Consider the following 25,002-nt stretch of genomic DNA (forward strand, 5'->3'; position numbering starts at 1 on the left):
CTGAGGGGTGGCGGGCAGGCTGGTTCTGTGGTGCGCTTTAAGACGAAGAGGCATACACATCTTAGTCAACTAATGGAAGCCTACTGTGGATCGGGGTTTGTCAATGAGGTGGATCAGATTGCGATTTGACAGGCAGCCAGTCAATGGAAGAGACAGGAGTGTCTACTGAAAAGGGAACCTGCTGCTCCACACCCAATGTGGCTCCACCACACCCAGGCCACCACAGCGGTTTTCTCTCTTCTTCCACTTTCCCTTTCCCCATTCTTTTATTATACATCCGGTAACTGATGTATGTGTGCAGAATTTGCATTTTTAAAAATTAAATGGCCAACGGTGGGTTTTGATTGACTTGGTTTCTACTCACATGGTATTTCTCAAACGGGTCATTTTCCATTTGTGGCGTGCTATAGGCAGCAGCGGCTTTCTCAACTTCCTTTTATGGTGACTTCATCTGTTTATCTATAAAAGAACCACTACTTCTGCTTGCTGCGGCGTGCCTAGTCTATGGGTGGGGTGGAAACGGGTAGAAGAGGAGTGGGGGGCTGGGGGCTGGTGGTGGCTCCTGGGACTGGGGGCCCTGCGCTGGCTTTGCCAGGCAGGCTGCCTGGCTGTTTCCTTGAGGCTTCCTGAGCCAGGTGGAGGCCTGGAGAGACTCTCAGAGCTCTGGAGGTCCCAACGTGTGGCCGTGACTGAAAATGGACTTCCTGAAAAAGAAGCTCGCCCACCAGTGACAAGACGGCCTTAGGGAGACCTGTGTGATGGGGGATTGGTTCCCCAGGATACTCACTGCTTCCACAGGAGCTTAAAACTGCAGATTTTGTCAAGTAAGTGGGTAATAAAATCAATGTAGTTGCACAGATTAATTTATTTCCATTAAAAACATGATGGAGATACAACAGAAAATATGGAGGCCAATCTGAAGTAGTCAGGGTAAGTATTGTTTCATAAAACTTTTGTTCTTGGGAGTGTATGTGTGGATGAGCAATCAGAACACAGTTGAAAGGTTGAAAGCCATTGTCCTAGATTTGGGTTGGAATCCATTGAGTCTACAGAGTGTTTTCAGGACACTGACATCTTCCCAATATTGTCTTTCAAGCCACAAACCCAGCATCTCTCTGCATCCAGTCTCTAATTTTCTCTGTATGTCTTGTACTTCTTTGATTATATTTATTCCTGGGTCTTGATATTTTTGACATGATTATTTATAGCATTTTACATTCCATTTTCAATTTGGTTGGGGCTGATATATAGAAATACAATGGAGTTGTGTAAATGATTTTCTATCCAGTGACCTCACTAAATTCATTCTTTTTTATCTTTTTAACAAAATATAATTTTCATGAAGTATACATTAGGTACAAAGCCGGATAATTTTGTAATACGTAATCATCACCTATGTCAAGATCTAGAACATTCTAGCACTCTAAATGGCGCCTACCCTCAAGCTCTCTTCATCTGCACCCCCCAAAACCACTACCCTGACCTCTCCCAATAGATAAGTATCTGTAAGTCCTAGTCTGCCTTCTCCATGAAGATCCTTTATACTCCCCCAGTCTTCTTTTGTTCAACATTCTGTCCGTGACATCTTTGTGTTGCCCTGTTTCAGCAGCCCATTCCATTATTTGGATAACCCAGTGTGTCCCTCCACAGTCTGGTGATGAGCACTGATTTGGGATGTCTAGAGTAGAAAGCTTTTCCAGGAGTGAACTTGCTGAGTCATAAGGTGCAGCATCACCTATAGGAGAAAACGAAGTCAGGGCTCCTCCGGCCCCGGCTGAGTCGCTGGAAAGCAGCCTCGGAGCACAGCCTGGGAGCTAGAGCTGTGGTTGTCCTTGGGATGTGAAAAGCACCACAGCTCACTCCTTTGTGCTGCTTCCCAGGTTCCCAGATAAGTTCTAGAAAATTCAGGGAGCTGCTTTCAGTGAGGTGTGTGTATGTGTGTGTGTGTGTGTGTGCGCGCGCGCGCGCGCGCTGAACTTGTCAACTGAAGAGGAATTATGTACAAAAAATGCCCCGATCTTAAGCTCAGCTCCATGACTTTTTACATTTGTATATGCTACGGTTCTCAGTTAGGGACAATTTTGCTCGCTGCCAGTAGCACCTCCCAGGTTTTGACAACCAAAATGTCTTCACACGTTGCCAATGTGGCCAGGTAGGAAGGGAGTGGGGCTCGTTCCATATGCATAAGCGATTGCATCGTTTATTGAAATGACCATCCTTTCCTCACTGAGTTGCGGTGGTACCTTTGTTAGAAATCAACATACATACTACTTACTAATTACATACCCATTCCTCATGCAGCCCAGGATGGTGTAAGGGTGCTCAATATGGCATAACTGGTAATAGGATTGTTTAATTTCTGAGAGGGGAGTGTTGCTGTTTTTTATATGGGAGGAGAGTAAAAGCATGAAATTTTTATCTTCCATAGGGGGGGAGGGGTCTTTAAGAACTAGGAGTATACATGCCTTACTTAGAAATAAGGTGGCAGCCCTAGCTGGTTTGGCTCAGGGGATAAAGCGTAGGCCTGCAGACTAAAGGGTCCCGGGTTCAATTCTGGTCAGGGCACATGCCCGGGGTTGCAGGCTCGATCCCCAGTAGGGGAAATGCAGGAGGCAGCTGATCAATGATTCTCTCTCATCATTGATGTTTCTCTCTCTCTCTCTCCCTCCCTCTTCCCCTCTGAAATCAATTTAAATATATATATTTTTTTAAAAAAAGAAAGAAATAATGTGGCAAATGTCCCCAAACAGCTGGGAGAGCCAATGGGACCAAGAGCCTGCTTCACTTGGAGGACCTGGCTCCTCACCTACTCAGGTACTGCACCCAGGGCCCTGCACCCAGATCCCCCCTGCACCCAGCCCTCACCCAGGGTTCCCTGCACCCAGACCCCCCTGCACCCAGCCCCCTCTGCACTCAGCCCTCACCCAGGGTTCCCTGCACCCAGGGCCCGCACCCAGCCCTGCACCCAGCCCCCTCTGCACTCAGCCCTCACCCAGGGTCCCCTGCACCCAGCCCCCTCTGCACTCAGCCCTCACCCAGGTTCCCCTGCACCCAGCCCCCTCTGCACTCAGCCCTCACCCAGGGTCCCCTGCACCCAGCCCCCTCTGCACTCAGCCCTCACCCAGGGTCCCCTGCACCCAGCCCTGCACCCAGCCCCCTCTGCACTCAGCCCTCACCCAGGGTCCCCTGCACCCAGCCCTGCACCCAGCCCCCTCTGCACCCAGCCCTCACCCAGGGTCCCCTGCACCCAGCCCTGCACCCAGCCCCCTCTGCACTCAGCCCTCACCCAGGGTCCCCTGCACCCAGCCCTGCACCCAGCCCCCTCTGCACCCAGCCCTCACCCAGGGTCCCCTGCACCCAGCCCCCTCTGCACTCAGCCCTCACCCAGGGTCCCCTGCACCCAGCCCTGCACCCAGCCCCCTCTGCACCCAGCCCTCACCCAGGGTCCCCTGCACCCAGCCCTCACCCAGGGTTCCCTGCACCCAGTCCTCACCCAGGGTTCCCTGCACCCAGCCCTCACCCAGGGTTCCCTGCACCCAGCCCTCACCCAGGGTTCCCTGCACCCAGTCCTCACCCAGGGTTCCCTGCACCCAGTCCTCACCCAGGGTTCCCTGCACCCAGCCCTCACCCAGGGTTCCCTGCACCCAGCCCTCACCCAGGGTTCCCTGCACCCAGTCCTCACCCAGGGTTCCCTGCACCCAGTCCTCACCCAGGGTTCCCTGCACCCAGCCCTCACTCTCTTCTCTCCCTTGAAGCCTTCTGCCTCCTATTGTGGCCATTCTCTAATGGAACGCCTGTGCCTACCTCGCCCTCCTGGAGCCAAGAACCCAGAGGTGAGAATGGGTATGAGGATCTTCCGAAGGGCGGCAAATAAGTCAGGTGGGCTGGCAGTAACACAGCCTTCCAAGTGGGAGGTTTCAATTTGGTGTGTTATGACCAGCATTTCTTTCTTTCTTTTTAAAAAAATATTTTTATTGATTTTAGAGAGGAAGAGAGAGGGAGAGAGATAGAAACCTCAATGATGAGAGTGAATCATTGATCAGCTGCCTCCTGCATGCCCCACACTGGGGATCAACCTGCAACCCAAGCATATGCCCTTGTCCAGAATCGAACCCGGGACCCTTCAGTCCACAGGCCGACGCTCTATCCACTGAGCCAAGCCGGCTAGGGCCAGCATTTCTTTAAAGAAAAAAAAAAATTAAGTACGTACTGTATAATTCCATTTGTAAAAATTCTAGAAAATGCAAACATCTAGCAAACCAGTGGTTGCCTGGGGATCCGGAAGTGGGATGGCTGAGATTACAAGGAGCGTGAAGATATTTTGGGGGTAACGGATATGTTCGTTCTCTAGATTATGGGGATGGTTTGGGTGGCCGCGTCTATCAAAACTTATCAGATTGTATATTTAAATAAACGGGATAGACTAAGTGACGCAGGAAGGAAGAGGAAGGAGTAGGCGTTAGGTGAGTGATAAGCATCACAGGAGATAAGGGGCAGTCCCCAGAAGAGAGATGAGAGCAGAACTAGAATGAGGAGGGGAGGAGGGACCCATCTCCCAGCCCTCCCTGCCAGGCCCAGCTGAGCTGTTTCTGGTTCCCAGGCAAGGTCCAAGCGGAGGCTTGGCGGCGCTGTGGCAACGTGGTCCTGGACCCGAAGGATAGCAAGTGGAGCTGCTGTGGGCTGCACTACCCCTTCCACCGTGGCTCCCAGAGGTGCTGCTCGACCTACATGAATGAGTTCCGGGTCATCCCCAAGGATGACAGCAAGTCAGAATACGAGGACTGCAGGACCTACAACAGGAAGGACCTCTAGGCTCCGGAAGGCACGCTTCCCCACCCCGACTCCCCCAGCACCGGCCCTTTCCTCCTAAGCTTTCACCTTGGGGGCTTGGGAATTACCCAGTGGCCCCTTCTTTCCAAGAGTTATGGGCCACAGGTTCCCACGGTGTGATGTTAGGAAGTCACCTCGTATTTCTGGGCCTTTGGCTCCAAAACAGACTGAATCAGAGAGGCTCCAGCGCCGGTTGGGGGAAAGGATGATGGCCCAATGGCCAGGGAAGATGGGGCCTGCAGTTCTGGAATCCCTTCCCGGAGTGCTCCTTGGGTCAGGGGAGATTTCTTTCTGTTAACAAGTGAACAGGCTGAGCTGAAGGCCCAGATTGCTCAGTTCACCCCAAAGTGGTGCAAGAACTTCTCTCTGTACCTTCTCCTTCCTAGCAATTCTCCTGAGCTGCAGGCCTCTCCCCGGGGCGTCCTCCCAGCACCTGAGAGAAACAGTTCCAAGAGGGGAAAAGCGGGGCATTCAAGGACGCTCTCCGCGCTGAGGAGAGTGGGGAGAAGTGGGAAAGCCACCTTCCAGAAGATTCCCAGTTCGTGCACATGACAGTCCCTGTGACTGGGCCTTCCTGTATCATGAGGCTGCAACGCTCTAAAGCAGTGGTTCCCAACGTGGGGCACATGCCCCACAGCGGGGCACTTTGATTTAAGGGGGGCAATTCGAGAATGAGTTATTAACAGTGAATTTTTTGCATTTCTTATGGTTCTAGGGATCTCATATACAGTATATAAATATATATTGTGACATATTTATGCATTTCAGTTCTCTATTATGTTTTGAAACTTTATTTGCTATTTTTTCATATCACTTCATATTATTTTTTTTTAAACAATTTCTTAGTGATTTCTTCCTCAGTTCTTCAACTGTCCTTTCGTTCCTTTATTTTTCTCTTTCATGGATGCCACGTTCTTTGGAAGCTTGTTTAGACCAAGTTAATATCCTTTTAGGCTTCCTCCAAGTGAATAGGAGCTCACTTTTTGAATAGTAAGAATTATATGTCACAGGGGGCATCAGGGTTTAGAGATGCTTAGGTGGGGCATGGCCAACGAAAGGTTGGGAACCACAGCTCTAAAGGCTACTTCCCCGACTGCCCTGCCACACAGACCCCAGATGTGAGCGAGTCAGCCAATGAGGAGTGAGACAGGGCCCCAAACTGCAGTTTCGGTTCTGCGGGCGAGGGTGGGCGGGGGATGCTGGGATTTTCCAAGGCGAACTGCCAGTGTCTTATCACCAACTTCATGGGTGTCACGGCTTCTTGGCGCCTGGATGGCATTAGGTTGATATGTTTTTCAACACACCATTCGAGTAGGCAGCCTCAAAGGCAGTAGCTCCCCTGGGGGTCAGTTCTGTGGTGTCATTCCCAGACCCAGCCAAGAGCTGCTTTACCCAGCGCCCCCCCCCCCCGCCCCCAGTGACTGTGCAGGCCTCAGCCTCTGTACTAAGTGCCTCCTGCCTAATTTATTTTGAAATGCATAAAAAGTGAGAGAGAAGGATGGATGGGCAGAGGGGTGGACCAATGGATGCAAGTGTGATCAAGCAAATACGGTAAAATATTAACGGAAGTATCTTCGTGTGGGTATATGGCTGTGTTTCAATGTAAAATTCTTTCAATGTTGCTGTATATTTGAGAATGTTCATAATAAAATGTTGAGGGAAAATTCCTTTCTTCTTTCTTTTAAAAAAAAATCCTCACCCAAAGACATGCTCATTGATTTGAGAGAGAGAGAGAGGGAGAGAACATTGATTGGTTGCCTTCTGTATATGCCCCAACCAGGGATTAAACCCGCAACCTGAGTATTAACTACAAAGGGAAAAATAGTAACTTTACAATAGGCAAACCTAGCACACATCATGCTAAATATGGGACCAAGGTCAACATGACCAGAGATAACACGTACTGAAGTCATGAACCCCTGATGGGCACAACATCATTTCTGTGGTATTCTTGTCAAAAAGGGAGACCCTCTTTCCAATCAAGAGAGAGCATCAGACAAACCCAAATCGAAGGACAGTCTACAAAATAACTAACCAGTACTCTTCAGGCGGGTCAAGGTCACGAAAGACAAAGAAAGACTGAGAAACAGTCACGGACTAAAGGGGGCGAAAGCTATATGACAACTAACTGAGACACAGGACCCTGGGACAGAAAAAGACATTGGTGGGAAACCTCTGAATGAGGTTTGTAGTTGCACTAATAGCTTTGCATGCATGCTCATTTCCTGGGTTCGCTCACTGTACTATTTAAGATGCTATCACGGGGGAAGCTGAGTGACAGGTATACAGGAACTCTGCACTGTTTTTACAACACTCCTGTAAATCTAATCTTAGTTCAAAGAAAGAAGATCAAAACAGAAATTGCCTTCAGATGGCGAGACTGTGAGGAAGTGGGCCCCTCCCAAACATTGCTGCTGCCTCCAGTCAGTAATTCTGCATGGGGAAACTGAGGCCAGATTTACCCCACAGGTGTGAAAGGCTTGCTCACCTGGCCCGTTAATCCTGCAGCATCTTTTATCCTACATAATAAAAGAGAAACATGCAAATTGTCCGCACCTTCGCTACGCCCACAAGCCCCACCCAGCAGCCAATCAGGGCGAGTATGCAAATTAACCCAACCAAGATGGCAGTTAATTTGCATATGCAGGCCAGAGCAAAGACTGAAGACAGCGTAGAAAGAAGCCAAGCGCTGAGCGAAGCTGCGGAGAAGCAAGCAAGCAGGGCGGCAGCGAAGGAAGGGAAGCAGGCAGGGCAGGGAGAAGGGAGGAAAGCAGGCGGGCTGGGGGAGAAGGGAGGAAAGCAGGCGGGCTGGGGGAGAAGGGAGGGAAGCAGGCGGGGCAGCAACCGCAGCAGGAAGCCCTATTGCAGGAATCTTCCTGCAACGGGCCTCTAGTTCTATCTAATAAAGAGGGAATATGCTAATTGACCCTCACACCATTGCAAAGATGGCGGCGCCCACAGCCAATAAGGAGGGAATATGCTAATTGATTGCCATGCCCTCAAAGATGGCGGCGCCCAGTCACCTCAGCCCTGCCAGGGTGGCAGGCACACAACAAGGCCGGGCCCGCGCTGCGCACCTGCCTCCAGAGTCTGCCAGTCCCCTCAGCCCCCCAGCTGCCCAGGACTGGCACGAGGCACAGGCAAGCCTCAGATGGCAGCTGCCCAGCCGCCCAGGGCCTCCCAAGGCTCAGGTAACCAGGGCTGGCCAAGGCTTGCTCTGCCGGCAGTGGTAGCAGCAGAGGTGTGATGAGGTGGCACCTTCCCCTGATCGCCGGGTCGCCTCCTGCCCTGAGGGCTCCCGGACTATGAGAGGGGGCAGGCCGGGCTGAGGGACCCCCGCTCCAGTGCATGAATTTTCATGCACTGGGCCTCTAGTAATAACAATAAAAAAGCCAGGAGAGGCCCTGCAAGACTTCCACAGTCTCATAAATTACAGTAATTCTGGCAGCAGTAAGGAAGGTTCTATGTGTGGATAGGTCATTCTCTCCAAGACAGCATGGTCAGTGGAAGCAGGGAGGACTAGCACAATGTATACTGTTAGCTACATTCATAGAAAAAAAAGGGGGGGGGGTGGGCTGGAATACATATTGGCATTTGCTTGGAAATGCAGCTTTTAAAAAGTTTCCCCCCTAGAAAATATACAAACTGTGAACATAAAAGGGGCTACATACATGGCAGGCCTGACAGGCTCAGTGACCAAAAGTCTGATCATAAATTCCTAGCTGGGCAGCTCATGGTGGGCAGTCACATCCCAGGCCTCTAGCTTTATTTTATTTCATTATTTTTTTATTTTATTTTATTTTACTTTATTGTTTAAAGTATTACAAATAGTAGTACATGTCTCCTTTTTTCCCATTGAACTCCCCTGGCCTCCCCATCCCCTGGCACATGCCCTCACCCTAGCTTCTTTAGCAAACAAAGGTCAGTCTTTACTTTAAGTGAGTCTGTTGTTCTTATGCATCTCAGATAACATTCCTTTGAAATGTCAGAGTAATTTTCTTTCCTGACGAGAGCACATGGACTGAACACTCCTTTGTTACCTGGTTGCCCACATCCCATCTCCAGTTACTACACATGTTAAATGTTAACTATCCTGTACCCACCAATGTGAAAGTACGGATCTCTCCATTTTGTTTTATGTCCAATCGCTTTGCTTTCTCCCTCTTCCTCGATCTACCACCAATGGGTGTCATGTAACCTTCCTCACATTTTCTCCCTTGATTCTAACTTTACAACATGAACTGCAAAACCGCCATTTTCTGGAGAATCTTGTCAATCTGTTAAGATCTTGCTTCCAGGCATCTTCAGTTTGGCTCAAATAAACTATCATAAATTTTTTCTACAGGTTTGGATGTTCTTTTGTAGACATGTAGGTCCCTACCTCACACCTACCACCCAAAATAAATTCCAGATGCATCAAAGATTCAACACACATACAAATGTAAGACTATAAAATTACTATAAGAAAACGTAAGATAAATCACTCATAATCTAGAAGTAGTCTTTCTAAAGATGCCACAAAAGCTAAAAGTCATAAAAGAAAAGATGAATACATTTGACTAAATTATATATTTTTTTAAAGGTTTTAGCCCTAGCTGGTCTGGCTCAGTGGACAGAGTGTCAGCCTGTGGTCCTAAGGTCCCCAGACTCGATTCCGGTCAAGAGCACATGCCCGGTTGCAGGCTCAATCCCCAGTGGGGGGCGTGCAGGAGGCAGCCAATCAATGATTCTCTCTCATCATTGATGTTTCTATCTCCTCCCTTCTGAAATCAATAAAAAAAAATATTTTTAAAGAAAGATTTAAAAGCAATAATATGAGATTCTACCTTATTAAAAAGTAGCACATTAAACCCAAAGTAAATAGAAGAAAATTATAAGGATAAGAATAGAAACCAATGAAATAGGAAACAGACAAATGAGAGAAAAATAACAAAGCCAAAGAGTGATCCTTTGAAAGATACATTGATAAGCTACTACCAGGACCAGTGATCAAGAATAAAGAAAACAGAAAACATAAATTACCATTATTTAGAAATGAAAGAAAAAACATCACTACATATCTTACAAATTAAAAAGATGTCGCCCTAACCGGTTTGGCTCAGTGGAGAGAGCGTCGGCCTGCGGACTGAAGGGTCCCAGGTTCGATTCCAGTCAAGGGCATGTACCTTGGTTGCGGCACATCTCCAGTGGGAGGTGTGCAGGAGGCAGCTGATTGATGTTTCTCTCTCTCTCGCTCTCTTTTTTAAAAAAATATATTTTATTGATTTTTTACAGATAGAAAGAGAGAGGGATAGAGAGTTAGAAACATGGATGAGAGAGAAACATCGATCAGCTGCCTCCTGCACGCCCCCTACTGGGGATGTGCCTGCAACCAAGGTACATGTCCTTGACCGGAATCAAACCCGGGACCCTTCACTCCCCAGGCCGACACTCTATACACTGAGCCAAACCGGTTAGGGCTGATGTTTCTCTCTCATAGATGTTTTTAACTCTCTCTCCCTCTCCCTCTCCCTTCCTCTCTGTAAAAAAATCAATAAAATATATATATTTTTAAAAAGATCTCAAAGGAATATTATAAACAACTTCACACCAATAAATTCAGTAACTTATATGAAATGACGTGTACCTTAAAAAACAATTTGTAAAAACTGACACACAAAAAGAAATAGAAAATCTGAATAGTCCTATAACTAATAAGGAAATTGACTCCATTACTGAAAACTACAAGCCTAAATGGGCACTTATGTCAAATATTTAAGGAAAAAAATGCAATTTTATACAAAATCTTACAGAAAGTAAAGGATGAGGGAACATTTTCCCAACTGTTTTATGAGGTTAGCAAAACCATGATATTAAAACCTAACAAAGACACTATAAGAAAAAAATTACAGAGTATGTCACTTGTGACCACTGGAAAAACCTTTAGGAAAATATTAGCACATCACAGCGGGAGTTATCTAGAAATATAAACTGGTTTAATATTCTTTTTAAAAATCAATCATTTTGTCATGGCCAGTGTTACTTAGTGGTTTGAACGTGGGCCCTTGAGAAGGGTCTTGGGTTTTTTGGGGGGTTGTCTCAGGCTTGATTCCCAGTCAAGGGTGCAATTATCTGGGTTGTGGGGTTGCTCCTGGCACATGCAGAGGCAACAAATTGATGTGTCTCTCTCACATCAGTGTTCCTCTCTCTCTCTCTCTCTCTCTCTCTCTCTCTCTCTCTCTCTCTCTCTCTCCCCTTCCTCCCTCCCTCCCTCCCTTCCACTCTCTCTTTAAAAAAAAATAAAATCAATCATTTTAGTTCTTAGCAGTAATAGAATTGTGGTAAGCCAGCCTCCAAGATGGCCTCCAACAATCCCTGTCCCCTGGTATTCACACCCGTGTACAGTCCCTTCCTTCATGGTGTTACAGTTGGTCTGTACGACCAGTAATAGAATGCGGCACAAGTGCAGTATGTCACTCCCAAAATTACGTTGTAAAGACACCGTCTCTTCAGCCTTGGTCGCTTCCCTTCTTGGATCACTCTCTGCGGGGAGCCGGCTGCCAGGACATGAGTAGCCTAAGGAGAGGTCCATGTGGAGAGCAGCCCAGCCCTCCGGCCAACAACCAGCAAGAACTGAGACCTCTACAACGACCGCAGGTGCGTCCTTGGCAGTGGAGCCTCCAGTGCCAGACTCTGAGCCAGGGCCACTCAGCAAAGCTGCTCCTGAATTCCTGATTCTCAGGAACGGTGTTTACGATAAATGTTATTTATTATCATAACTAAGTCTCATGACAAATGTCTATTTATTATCGCATGAAAAAGTACTCAACATCACCATTCATCAGACAAAAGCAAATGAGTTGCCATTTTACACCACGTGGAATGGCTAAAATTTAACTATGAAAACATTAAATATTGGCAAGGATGTGGAGCAACTGGAAACCATGTTGAAAATCTCTTTGGTAGTTCCTTATACAATTAAAGATACCTTTACCCTGTAACCCAGAAATTTTATACCCAGCATAAACAATAAAAAGTTGCCAGATCCTGGAACTGGGTAGTCTAGGAGGGACCCAGCTGGACAAGCTCAAATGTGGTCATCAGGAATTTCTCAACTCAGTATGTTTAACTTTTTATTGATGCTTCATATACAGCAGACAAAAGCACTAACCATAAATGTATAATATGCTGAATTCACAAACAACCCATCCATGCAGCCAGCTCCCAGATGGAAAAACGTCATTGGCTGTCAGACTGGCCATCAGAGCAATGCTTTCCTTTGGCCACAGTGATTGGCTCAGGGATGGGGATGCGACACAAACTGGACCACTAAGATCCAGCTTGGAAATTTGGGAGGAACTACTGGAAAGATTTCCTCTCTGTGCCCTGGAGTCTCTGGGCAGGTAACTAATACCCTTGAATGTGAGCTTCACCAAAGCAGGGAGTTTTGTCTGTTTTGTTGACTACGAGTTAGTCATATTCCTAGAACAGTTCCTGACCCACAGCAGGCACTAAGTAAAGACTGGTTGGACTGTACAGCCCCTGATGGACGGAAGCATGCCCCTGTCCCAGAATAGAATCCCCAGACCCGGAGAGACCAACTCAGCTTAGTACAGATGGCATCTAGGAATTGAAGAGGCACAAGGGAAGCAGCTAACAGAGGCTGCGCTTAGTGTGCTCTGGAAGAGGGCAGTCCTGGGTTCAAGTCCTGGCTCTGCTATTTACTTACTATGTGACCTTGGGCAAGTTTCTCGACCTGTTGGCATCTCCATTTCCTGCTTTTCAAACCAGGATCATGCCCTGGCCAGTTTTCTCAGTGGTTAGAGCATCGGCCCAAGGACTAAAGGGTTACAGATTCAATTTCCGGTCAAGGACACGTACCTCAGTTGCAAGTTCGATCCCTGGCCCTGATTGGCACACGTGAGGGAGGCAACCACTCAATGTGTCTCTCTCATGTCGATATTTCTTTCTCTCTCCCTCCCTTCCACTCTATCTGAAAATCAATTGGAAAAAAAAATATCCTCAGGTGAAGATTACAACAACAATCAAAAACAAAAAACAGGATCATAAACCCTGGCTTGTAGGGATGTTGCCACATTCAAGGCTTGTGCATAAACTGATGTCTAGTAGGAGACTCGGTTTGGCTGCCTGCAGAGACCAGGAATGGAGTTGAAACTGTGGGTGCAAACCGGAATTAGACGATCTGGTTCTAGCTCTCGCATTTAGCACCTGGGTGCCCTCGGGCAGGTTACTTAACACTCCACTCTGTTTCTTCATCCATTAAGGCAGTGTTAATGATGGTAATCTACCTCACCGGATATGCTAAGAACAAATTAGTTTATGTAAAGACTACAGCAGCTTTAGTGCTTATGATGATTAACACTATATTATTCTTTACTGTATTATTTATTCTCTTGTCATTAGACTCTAGAAGTGATATTTAACAGTCTGACCTCCCATATAGCAAAGGAAGTATGTGACTCAATTCTCACCAATCAGCAGTGAGGAGATTCTCCTGGGGGCTTCTGGGAAAATATTTTTCTCCTTGAAGAGCTCTCTCTCATTTCCCTGTCCCCCCTGCCACACACACATATTCTCCCTTTGGAAACTGTAGTATAAAGACATGATGCCTGGTGCTCTAGCCGCCCTTGTGAGGTCTTGAGGAGATAGTAGAGACAGGAGTAGATAGTAGAGACAGGAAGAGTCCTCAGGTCCCTAAAGACATCACCAAGCCACCAAACCAATCACGGAGCCACCTTTCTCCACCAACAATAAACATCCTCTTGATTTAAGGTTTGATTAAGATTTATTGGCTGGGTTTTCAGTTAGCCACAGATAAGCACAAGCTGATTTGTCTTGTTCTTTCTTTCACAATAAGTATATATTACTTCTGTAAATTTAGTAAGCCCCCCCAAAATACTTCAGAGGAAAAAACCGAAAAGTACAATAAAATTTGATTTGATTTTAAAAAGAAGAGAAAAAAATTGGCATCACACTCAGCAAGGCGTGCTGAGCCCTCAGCAGAGGTAGCTGCTATGGCTGCATGCTTATCCAAGGCAGGACCCAGGCGGCCTACAAGCCGGGGGATGGCTCACTGGAGAGGGGCAGTGAGGGAGCTCTGAGCACATCACCAGTCACATGGAGGCTTAGAGGTCTGAAGTGGGGTCAGCCAGAGCCTGAGCACCAGGAAAAGAGGAGCCAAGAAGCTGGAAGTGGGGGTAAGACCCCATTTAGGGGCAGAGGCATCAGGGTAGGCCTGGGGGAGTCTAGAACATTGGGGTAGGCCTCTAAGGAACTGACCACGGAGTCTCAAGGAGGGGTGAACAAAGAGGGTGGATAAGGTGTTTCTTTGGGGCATCGAAAGCAAATGTCAGAATTTCTGGTTAAGTTTATATTTTGAAGAAGAAGAGAAGGGAAAGAAGAGAAAGAAAAAAAGGAAGAAGAGGAAAAGAAGGAAGGAGGATGAGGATGAGGATGAGGATGAGGATGAGGATGAGGAGTAGGAGGAGGAGGAGGAGGAAGAGAAATTAAGCTTTACTGGCGATATACAGAGCTATATAGAAGTCGACTACAGAGATAGCCTCTAGCGCCTCTCAGCTGGCAGGTGCCACCATCAGAAGGCACTGGACCCAGAGGCTGAAAGGGTGACACGGGCGCCCTCTCCTGTCCGCTTAATGTAATGCAGCCAGGGCAAACACGTAGATTCCGAGAAAAGTCTCAGGTTGCAAAGCAACCAGCCCTCACACAGGGGCTTCTTAAAAAGACTCCTGCTCAGAAACCGCCACTAAAGATTTAACAAGGTGAGCACAAGAAAATTACAACAAATGTCTCCACATATAAAGGAGTAGGACTGAAAAATGAGCAGCGGGATTAAATGTAGCCAATGGCACACTGCTCTCACTGGATTTCTGTGCCTCAGTTAGGTCTTTGCAGCTGTGACAACCATACATAAAGAATGTCAAAACCAGGCTCTCACAAGAGTTTCCAAATGCATTAAGAGCGTCTGTATAAGAAAACATTTTTATTCTATACATTTTTTAAAATATGTTTTATTGATTTTTTACAGAGAGGAAGGAAGAGGGATAGAGAGCAAGAAACATCGATGAGAGAGAAACATCGACCAGCCGCCTCCTGCACACCCCCCACTGGGGATGTGCCCGCAACCAAGGCACATGCCCTTGACCGGAACCGAACCTGGGACCCTTCAGTCCGCAGACCGACGCTCTATCCACTGAGCCAAACCGGCCTCGGCTCTATACATTTTTTAAATGTGTTTTCATTGATGTTAGAGAGAGGAAGGGAGAGGAAGAGAGAGGCCGGCTGCCTCCACATGCATCCTGACTGAGGACTGAATCCGCAACCTGGGCACATGCTCTGACCAGGAATCGAACCAGTGATCTTTCAGGGCACCCAACAACACGCAATCACTGAGACACACTGGCCAGGGCAAAGAAAACATTTTTAGGAAGAGCAAAAATATTTGAGGGGCCATGAATACATAAAATAAATTTTTTATTTTAAAAATATTTCAACCCTTCTAATCTTCATGTTTTTACTGGTAAGTGCACATAACATATCTATACTATTATATATTAGCACTATATATGATTGTAAATAACTACACACACACACACACACACACTCGGGAGAATGTTAAAAAATGTTTCCTTAACAGGAGAGCATAATAAAAACTGTTTGGAGGTCACCGGCAGCAGCCTGGATGTCCTGTAACATAACTGATGCGGTGCCCTGGAGATTATAAATAGATTCCAGGGCAGTGATTTCAAACACTCATACACACAGGAATCCTCTCTGGAGAATGTTAAAAATAAAAACGTCCAGCCCTTCCCCAGAGGAGCCCAGCAGGGCCTGCAGGTGGCACTCCTGGGCAGCTAAGGGTGCACCCCACAAAGCTCGCTTTTCCCCTTCAGATGGGCTATCTTTCAGCTCACCAATCTTCTAAGCAGCTGTACTTAATCTGGTGTTTGTCTAGGCCCGTGGTCGGCAAATGCGGCTCCCGAGCCACATGCGGCTCTTTGGCCCCTTGAGTGTGGCTCTTCCACAAAATACCACGGCCTGGGCGAGTCTATTTTGAAGAAGTGGTGTTAGAAGAAGTTTAAAAAATCTGGCTCTCAAAAGAAATTTCAATCGTTGTACTGTTGATATTTGGCTCTGTTGACTAATGAGTTTGCCGACCACTGGTCTAGGCCTTCTACGGAGCTCTGAACATCAACTGCTGTATTTGTCATTTCTCGATGTTCTATTTGGTTCTTTTTCTAACTTCCTGGTAATTTTTTATGGTACTTATGTTGTATATTCCTCCTATTTTATCCTTTTCACATACAAACATAGGTATTTGATCTCCTCATCTGGTCATTCCAATGCCCGCAGTGTCTGCAGGTCTGGACCTGCCATGTGTTGTGTCTGCTGACTCTCCCTCATGGTGCCCGCTTGTCCGTACAGCACATACTTTTTTATCATGAGCTCCATGTGCCAGAACTCTACCTGAAGGAATTCTCCAAGGCCCCGGGGCACAGGTGGCGCGCCTACAGAGAGGGTTTGTTTGTCCTTGTCAGGAGCTTAGGGGAACAGTCCCAGATTCATTCTCAGCCTGCTGTTTCCAGGACCTTTCAAAGAGTGTAATTCAGGCCCAAAGCCACAGGAGAGACAGTTCCGTGGCCACAAAGTCTCCACCTAGGTCTGAGCTGTGTGCCTTTGCGAGGTGGGTTTTCTCTAGTTCACCTTCCCCGTCCCCTGCCCAGCTTTCCCACAGCACTGTCCCTGTCCCCAGACCAGGGACAGCATGTCCCCTGAGGATCGGGCAGCTGCAAGGCTCAGTCCCCTCCCCAGCTCTCTGCTGCTGCTGTCTCCTTGCTCTGGGAAGAGCCCCTTTGCTTCCTTGCAGGTAAAGCACTCATTTCAAAGGATGCTTTAAATGTTTTATGAAGCATTAGGTAGTGGGAGGCTCTCTACTCAGCCACACTGCCCTCCCTCTGGTCGACTTTGTCACATTTCTTTACTTAGAAATATAACTCCAATATGATCAGACAAACATAATAATTGCCCCATGCTGGTTGGCCCAGACCTTTCTGCCTGTGGTAACACGCCTGTTAGGGCTGACAGGAAGAGGGACAACATCATCCAGAGGCTTGAAGTACTGACTGCTCAGCTGTTACAGGCGATTTGGGAGTATACACTGAGTGAGAAGGATCGCACTAGAAGGTTTAGCATTAGATGATGATGATGATGATGATAAAAAAAATAATAACAGTGTCTTGACAATCAACAAACATTTATGCAGCACTTAAGGGCCAGGAATTGTTTAATACTTTATGGATTATTAACATACAGAATCAACATTAACAATCCAACTTATAGACAACAAAACTGAGGCCTAGAGGTCACAAAGAAGGTGGCAGGACTGGCATTCACACCCAGGCAGCCCAGCTCCAGAGGCCAGGTTCTTGGCCACTTAGCCACACAGCTGTTTACTGAACTTAGTATGTGCCAGGCCTGTGCTAAAGGGGTTCGCGCACGCAACAGACCCAACCATCAGGCTTATGAGGTGAGCGCTATACTATACAGAGGAGGAAACAGGTGACTTGCCCAGGACACACACCAAGTAAATGGGAGGGCAGGAATCAAGTGCAGAAAGCCTTTATCTAGAAGCAGAGTTTTTAAGTAACTTTTTTTGGTGTGCGTGTTTTAAAAAAATATATTTTTATTGATTGCAGAGAGGAAGGGAGAGGGAGAGAGAGAAAGATCAATGATGAGAGAGAATCATTGACCAGCTGCCTCCTGCATGCCCCACACTGGGGATCAAGCCAAGACCGGGGCATGTGCCCTGACCAGGAATCAAACCGTGACCTTCTGCTTCATAGGTCAACACTCAACCACTGAGCAGAAGCAGAGTTTTTAGCATATGGGCAGTAATGCCTGCCCGCATACAATAAGCACAAATCCTGTAAGTTCTTGTAGCCAGTATTAATCAAGCATGCATGCTATAGTCCAGGCCTTGATACTCACTGTCATCTGCATCCTCACAAGAATTCCAGCAGATGAGTTCTATTATTAATCTTTTTTTATAAATATGGCAACAAAGGCTCAGAGAGATCCAGCTACTTGCCCAAAGTCACACAGCTAATAAGTGGTGTCAACATTCAAACCCAAGAGTGTCCACTCTGTAGTAGACTACCTTTGGTGACCCTCCATATCACACCTGTGCAGTCCCCCCCCACCCTCACTATGCCAAGGTTGCCTTGACCAACAGAGTGTGGTGGCAATGGCACTGTGCAGTCCCAGGTCTTGCCCTTAAATGGCTGCAGCTTCTTGCTTCTTCCCTCCTGGAAACCTGGCTTTTGGGAGCCCTGAGTGACCGTGTGGGAAATCTGCTACCCTGCTGGAGAGACAGTGTGGAGAAGAGAGGTCCCGAGACACCACTGAGAGGGAGAGCAAGAACTGGCCATTTCAACGTCCCAGTCGAGCCTCCTGATAACTCCAGGCCCGGCTGCCCTTTGACCACAATCCCATGAAGACCACTCAGCAACACCAGCAGAACTGCCCAGCTGAGCCCAGCCAGCCCACAGAACTGAGAAAAAGAATTAAAGGGTCACTAGGTTTCTTTAGGTGTTTTTTTTTTCACCCTCACCTGAGGATATTTTTCCATTGATTTTTAGAGGGAAAGACAGAGAGAAATATTGATGTGAGAGAAACACATCAATTGGTTGCCTCCGGCAGGAGTACCAACCAGGGCCCGGGCCAGGGAGGAGCCTGCAACCAAGGTACGTGCTCTTGACCAGAATCAAACCCAGAACTCTTCAACCACAGGCTGACGTTCTATCCACTGAGCCAAACCGGCTAGGAAAAAAGGGTCACTGTTTTAAGCCACTGAGCTTTGGGTCAGATTGCTATGTAGCAACAGAAAAACTGAAACCAACTCCAAGGCATATACTCATAAGAATGACCATACAGCCCTGGCCAGGTAGCTAAGTTCATTGGAGTGTCGTTCTGATACGCCAATATTGCAGGTTTGATCCCTGGTTAGGGCACATACAAGAATCAACCAATGAATGCATAAATGAGTAGAACAACAAATATCTCCCTCTCCCCCACCCCCTTTCTGTTTCTCTCTTAAAAAAACCAAAAAGAGAAAATCAGTTTTAAAAATAGAATGACTACACCAAGTGAAGCACTTCTAAAAATATTACCCCAGCAACCTGAATGAGTTATCATGTGGTGTATTCGTTTCCTACTGTTTCTGTAACAAAAGACCACAAACGTGGTAGCTTAAAACAACACATTGATTATCTATAGTTCCTGAGAATATCAGTTCAAAGTGGGTCTCACTGGGCTGAACCCAAGGTGTCCGCAGGGGACGTTCCTGTCCAGAGGCTCGAGGGGAGAAGCCACCTCCTTGCCTTTTCCAGCCTCTCCAGCCACCTGCATTACTTGGCTCGTGGCCCCTCCTCCATCTTCAAGGCCAGCAGCGTAGCACCTTCAAATGTTCCCTTTCCTGTCTTCCTCTTTCATTTCTAAGGACCCTTGTGATTACACTGGGCCCCCGTGGATACCCCAGAATAATCTCCCTATCCCCAATCCTTGATTTCATCACATCTGTGAAGTCCCCTTTGCCAGGTAAGGTGAACACATTCAACAGGTTAGGGATTAAGATGCGGCCATCTAGCCCTGGCTGGTTTGGCTCAGTGGATAGAGTGTCGGCCTGCAGACTGAAGGGTCCCAGGTTCGATTCCAGTCGAGGGCACATGCCCAGGTTGCGGGTTCGATCCCCGGTGGGGACGCGCAGGAGGCAGCCGATCAATGATTCTCATCATTGATGTTTCTAACTCTCTCTCCCTCTTCCTTCCTCTCTGAAAAAAAAAAAAAAAAAAAAAGATGCAGCCATCTTTGGGGGTGAACAATTACTGTGCCTACTGTGAGCAGTAAACTAGAAAAACGACCAGTATATTCCAAAGGAATGAGCAGAAACACACTGGAATCTTCCCTCTGCCCAGAGACATCCCACGGCTCCCCGGGAAGCGTCAGCAGTGCACTTGGCGAGAGTGGCCTCAAACCGCCTGGCATAACCAACCTCTATGATTTTTTTTCTTGCCCAGAATTCTTTGTTGAGAAAGATCCTTGCCTCCCCAACATAGTGCATCATCGATGAGTTATGCTTCTGGCACTGACTGTCCTTTTCTCAGGCAGACACACCTCCCACCCCAGCCTCTCTGCTGAGTCAGAAGCACCCCGGCCAAGGCACAGGCACTGGGCGTGTTGGTCAGTTCAGGAGGCCTGACCTGAGGGAACGCAGAGCTGCTACTGGGAAATCCTAATCGCACAATCAAGGGGCCAGAGCCATGGGCAATTAGCAATGTGAAGACAGAAACAACGTAAGAAAAGAAATTTAAAGATTAAAGTCAGTGCACTTTGACAATATCTAATAGCATCTCCAACTAAACCTGTCCCAGACTGAGCCCCTGCCCTTTCTATGCAACCGGCCCCTCCTCCAGGCTGCATGTCACACCCAATCCACAGGAAATCCTGCTGGCTCTACCTTCCAAACAAACCCACGGGTTATTCATGAGTCAGGGGAAAAGGAAAGGTTCCTGTAGTGGTCACCACCTTAACCAAGGGATCCAAGTTACCATCACAAACGACGGAAGAACAGACATCAGTAGCCCCCTGAGGGCATGTCCTCAGGACACACCGTCATGCCTCTGATAGTCCTGCCAAAGATGCTCCGTGTAAATCAAATCAGAGGGAATGATCAGAAAACTCGAGGTTGTGGGACATTCCATGGAACTCTTGGACTCTTCCAAATGTCAATGTTATGAAAAACAAGGAAGAACAGGAATGCTGTTCTAGAGCTGGGTCAGCAAACATTTTCCATAAAAGGTCACAGAATAAATATTTTAGATTTGTGGGCCATACAAACCCACCTTTGCAGCTACAGAACAAATGTGTGTGTCTGTGTTCTAATAAAACTTTATTTATGAAGACAGGCAGTGGGCCGGGTGGCAGAGTCCTGTTGTAGACTACAGGTTACTAGAGAGACATGATATGAAATGCAGTGCATGATCCTTAAGCAGACCCTAGATTAAAAATAATAATAAACAATGCATATAAGCATAACCCATGGACACAGACAGGAGGGGGTCAGGGCATGTGCTGCGGGGTAGGAACGGCAGGGGAGAAGTCAATGGAGGAAAAAGGAGACATATGTAATACTTTAAACAATAAAGAATTTAAATTAAAAAATAATAATAAACAGTAAAAAAGGGCTTTGGGGGGCAACTGGAGAAATCAGAATATAAGCTATATATTAATATTGTTATCAGTATTAAAATTCTCAGGTATGATATCGACACTGTGTTATATAGAATGTCTCTGTTCTTAAGAGATACAGGCTGAAATATTTAGGAGTGAAGTGTCATGTCCACAACCTATTTTCAAAGTGTTCAGGGGAGAAAATGTGTATACATACATACACGCATGCATATGAAAGCAAAGATACAGCAAATTTGTTGAAGGCTATTAATGGATGAAATAGGTAGTAACGGGTATGTAACTAATGACTACACCATTCTTTCTTTCAACTTTTCTGCGAGTTTGACAATATTAAATGAAGAGTTGGGGGGAAATTTCTCCAGAATCTGACTTCTCCTCACTCACCTCCCCCTGCACCACTGTGTTGCCCACTCCCTACATCCACCCTCACCCTATGATTGCCAAATTCATGCTATCTATATATAAAAGGCTAATATGCAAAGTGTCCCCTCGGGAGTTCGACCAGGAGTTCAATCGCTCACTATGACAGGCACTGACCACCAGGGGGCGGTGCGGAATGAAGGAAGACCCCAGCCAGCAGCCAGAAGGCCGTGATTGGCCCTGATCACCAGCTAGGCCTAGGGACCCTACCCATGCACGAATTCCGTGCACTGGGCCTCTAGTTAAAATATAACACAGAGTCCTGGCGGGGTAGCTCAGCTGGATAGAGCATTGTCCTGATACACCAAGGTTGTGGGTTCAAACCCAGTTCAAGGCACATACAAGTACCAACCTATGAATGCATAAATAAGTGGAACAACAAATCAATGTGTGTGTCTCTCTCTCAAATCAACAACTATATATAGATATAGATATAGATATAGATATAGATATAGATATAGATATAGATATAGATATATAGATATCTCACAGATCCTGTCCTTCCTCAGACCCTCCAGTGACTCCCACCCCTCAGAGTAAAACCAAAGCATTTGCAGTGGCCCACAGGCCCTGCACAGTCTGCCCGCCTTTCCCAGCACCACCAGTTTCCCCTCAGCCCTCAGTCTCCACTTGATCTGTCTGCTCAGCCGCACTTGCCTTGCTGTTCATCCAACCTGCCAGATACACTCTCACCTCAGGGCCTTTGCATGTGCAGAACCTTTGGGCTAGAATGTTCTCCCCCCGACACCTGTACTGTTTGTTCCCTCCTGAGTATTTTCAGGGAGGTCTCCCTAATAATCCTATCTAAACTTACAACCTGCCCCTAAATACTCCTCCTCCTGCATCCCTGATGTTTTCTCCAGAACAGTTATTGCTACCTAATATACTTCATATTTTAACTATTGGTTTTGTTTATTGTCTGGCTTCCCCCCAGAATGTAAGGTCCCTGAGGACAGGATTTTTTGCCTTTTCTTCTCTGCTGTATCCACATCTACACATATACATCTGTGAACCACTGACTTAACATTGTATATCCATTTACTCCTCACAACACGTATTATACATAGCATAAATTTGTATATAGTACACAAAATGGGAATAATAATAGTATATCCATCTCATAATAATGTGTGAGAATTGAATGTCAGAAGGCCTGTGAAGTGCTTAGCACACTGCCTAGCACAAGTGAGTGCCCATTAAATGTTGTGGTTATAAAATACTCACTGTGCAGAAGAGGAGACTGAAGCTCTGACTGGTTAATTGACCAGCCCAAAGCTACCTGGCCGGGAAGAGGTAGGGCCCAGAATGGAACCCACGTCAGGCTAACACGAGAAGCCACCTTCTAAACCACAATGCGAAGATATATCACAGTGTTTGGGAGAAAGGCAGTGGCAGGAACAAAAACCAGCCCAGTCCAGGATGTAAGTCCTGCCTTTGGCACAAACTCATGTGTGACCGCAGCAATTCACTCCTGCTCTCAAAGTCTCCATTTCTTCTTCTACAAACTGGTAGAAGTCATTTTGCATCCCTGACATAGGGACAAAATAGTGTGAAACTCAAGTAAGACAGCTGATATGAAAGAACTTGGTAACTGTGCAATCCAACACTTTTCCAGGCTAAGATCTGCAGCTGTGGCAAAGGGCCCACCAAACAAATGTCAATGGACTAAGAATTGTAGGCTCCAGAATGCAAACTTTAAGCACCCAAACTTATAAGAAAAAAAAAATGGTATGTGTTCATCTTAACCACTTGGCCTTTGCCCATGCTTCTCCCTCTCCCTCAACATCATCCCTGCCCCCATGTTGTCTGGTGAGGTTCTCCTCACCCTGAAGCCATCCCTGAACCCCAAGCCAGGTCAGGCATCCAGTGGGCAATCCCATCCCAGCTCTGCCCACTCTGGTTGTCACTCTTGCAGAATGGGTCGGTCCCCACTGGACTGAGCTCCTTGAGGGCACAGATTGGGCTGACTTGGTCCCTGCTGTTTCACCAACACAGCCCAGCACAAGGCCAGGCAGAGTCGATACTCAGAAAATACTGGGTAAATGAAGTAATGGATGGATGGATGGATGAATAGTGGTTCCCTGAGCCAACAAATTACATTAATTTCCTTATTCTGGGCTCCCATAGGCCTATTCATCTAGTTCATCTTTTTAAAGTAGCTTGTATTTTTGAGTGTCTACTGTGCCCTTTGGGTCTCAGCTCGGCCTGCCCTCCTCTAGTCATCATGTCCCTGGATCAGGTGGCCTCTCTGAGCTCCTGAGTTCCCACCACCCTGACCACTCGGGAGTGACAATGACGGGTCATGAGTGTCTCTCCCAGTATCCAGCAAACACGGTGTATCAGTGGGTTAATGAACAGATGGAGGAGTGTCTGTCCACTCTAGTTAAATTGCCTTTTTGCCAGATTCTCCAGCCACCTCCCCAGACCGCAACTTAATTTTGCCCCGAGACACGCTTCTAACCCAGTCCTATTTCCCGGAGTATTAACTGGGGTAAACCGCTGTCCTAAACGAATGACATACAAGCACGTTTAACCTCCAAGACGAGGGGAAAACTGAAGTACGAGATAGAGTTTTGGAAGCCAAGACGCCCAAGGATGGCTGGGCAAACGACTCCGCCTAGTCCCTCCTCCGCTGGCCCCTAGCTCCTCAAAGCCGCGGAGGGCCCGGCCCAAATTACTCTCGTACCACACTATTGGCTCGCTCAGACATCAGTCGCCACGCGCTCTCTTACCCTATTGGCTGGTATTTTCAACTCGGGAGCTAGCGCTCTGCCCCGCCCCTTAGCCCACGCCCGTCCTTGCAATTGGACTCGCCGCATGCCCTTATCCCAGAGACCCTCCCTATTGGCTGCAAGACTTTGCCGGTTCGGGCTGTGATTGGTCGTGAACAGAAGTCCATCCGCTGAACAACCACCTGAGAGGGGTTGGAGAATGGGAAGGTTGGAGGGACTTGGGGTCAGACTCACGCTGAGCCGGCGGGAGGCAGACATAGGTCTTGAAGAACTCGCTTCGGCGGGCGCCCTCCTTAATGCGGTTGGCAAGCGGCTTGCTGATCTGCCGGATGCCCAAGTATAGCAGCTTCGCCATGGGGAACGCACCCACCACCATCTTGGCGGTCTCACGAGGGACGGGTAACCCTGCTGACTGGGCGGGGCGCCTCCAATCTCTCCCTCGTCCCCCGCCCGCTTGTCGCTGTGCGTGCGTGCGTGCGTGCGTGCGTGCCTACGCTCGGGGGGACGTGCAGGGGCGCTCCCTGACGTCACCTCGTCGCGCTTACGCCCCGACGTCCTTCGCTGAATATGCAAATATACGGCGGAAGTGAAGCGGTCAGAGGGCAGTGTCGTTAAACGGCTGATTGCGGGAGCGTGGATGGGTTCCCACTTCCGCGCCGGGTAGTGTTGCCACGCTCTTTCGTGACGTTACGTACCTAGGTGGTCGCTCGGCCCCATTAAGGCTCTCAATTAGTCCTAATAAGGGCTAATGAAT

The 25,002-nt window shown here is 47.6% G+C and overlaps 2 protein-coding genes across 3 annotated transcripts in view; one reads left to right on the forward strand and one right to left on the reverse strand.

The window, feature by feature from the left end:
* Positions 1-24,705, reverse strand: part of LOC307115991 (optic atrophy 3 protein-like) — a 32,108-nt gene extending 7,403 nt beyond the window's left edge. The window contains exon 1 of the mRNA XM_079799596.1: positions 24,483-24,705. Coding sequence (XP_079655722.1) covers positions 24,483-24,624 — 142 coding nt within the window. The 5' untranslated portion in view covers positions 24,625-24,705. The remainder of the gene's footprint in view (positions 1-24,482) is intronic.
* LOC307115993 (uncharacterized protein) lies at positions 499-6,491 on the forward strand. 2 transcript variants are annotated; one of them, XM_079799599.1, is made up of 4 exons: positions 499-824; positions 2,723-2,814; positions 3,756-3,833; positions 4,601-6,491. In XM_079799599.1, exons 2-4 carry the CDS (start codon positions 2,763-2,765, stop codon positions 4,810-4,812), a joined length of 342 nt encoding a protein of 113 aa, XP_079655725.1. In that variant the 5' UTR covers positions 499-824; positions 2,723-2,762; the 3' UTR covers positions 4,813-6,491. The 2 variants fall into 2 exon arrangements, with proteins under 2 accessions (XP_079655725.1, XP_079655726.1); XM_079799600.1 differs by having other exon boundaries at positions 2,751-2,814.
* Positions 24,706-25,002: the final 297 nt, after the last annotated feature.

This window comes from Cnephaeus nilssonii, assembly GCF_951640355.1.
Source record: "Cnephaeus nilssonii genome assembly, chromosome: 20".
In the NCBI taxonomy this organism is placed as follows: domain Eukaryota; kingdom Metazoa; phylum Chordata; class Mammalia; order Chiroptera; family Vespertilionidae; genus Cnephaeus; species Cnephaeus nilssonii.

Coding starts and splice junctions, on each gene's coding strand:
- LOC307115993 (XM_079799599.1), top strand. CDS start 2,763: ATGGGACCAAGAGCCTGCTTCACTTGGAGGACCTGGCTCCTCACCTAC. Junction 2,815..3,755: donor CTGGCTCCTCACCTACTCAG/GTACTGCACCCA, acceptor TCTCCCTTGAAG/CCTTCTGCCTCCTATTGTGG. Junction 3,834..4,600: donor CTGGAGCCAAGAACCCAGAG/GTGAGAATGGGT, acceptor TCTGGTTCCCAG/GCAAGGTCCAAGCGGAGGCT.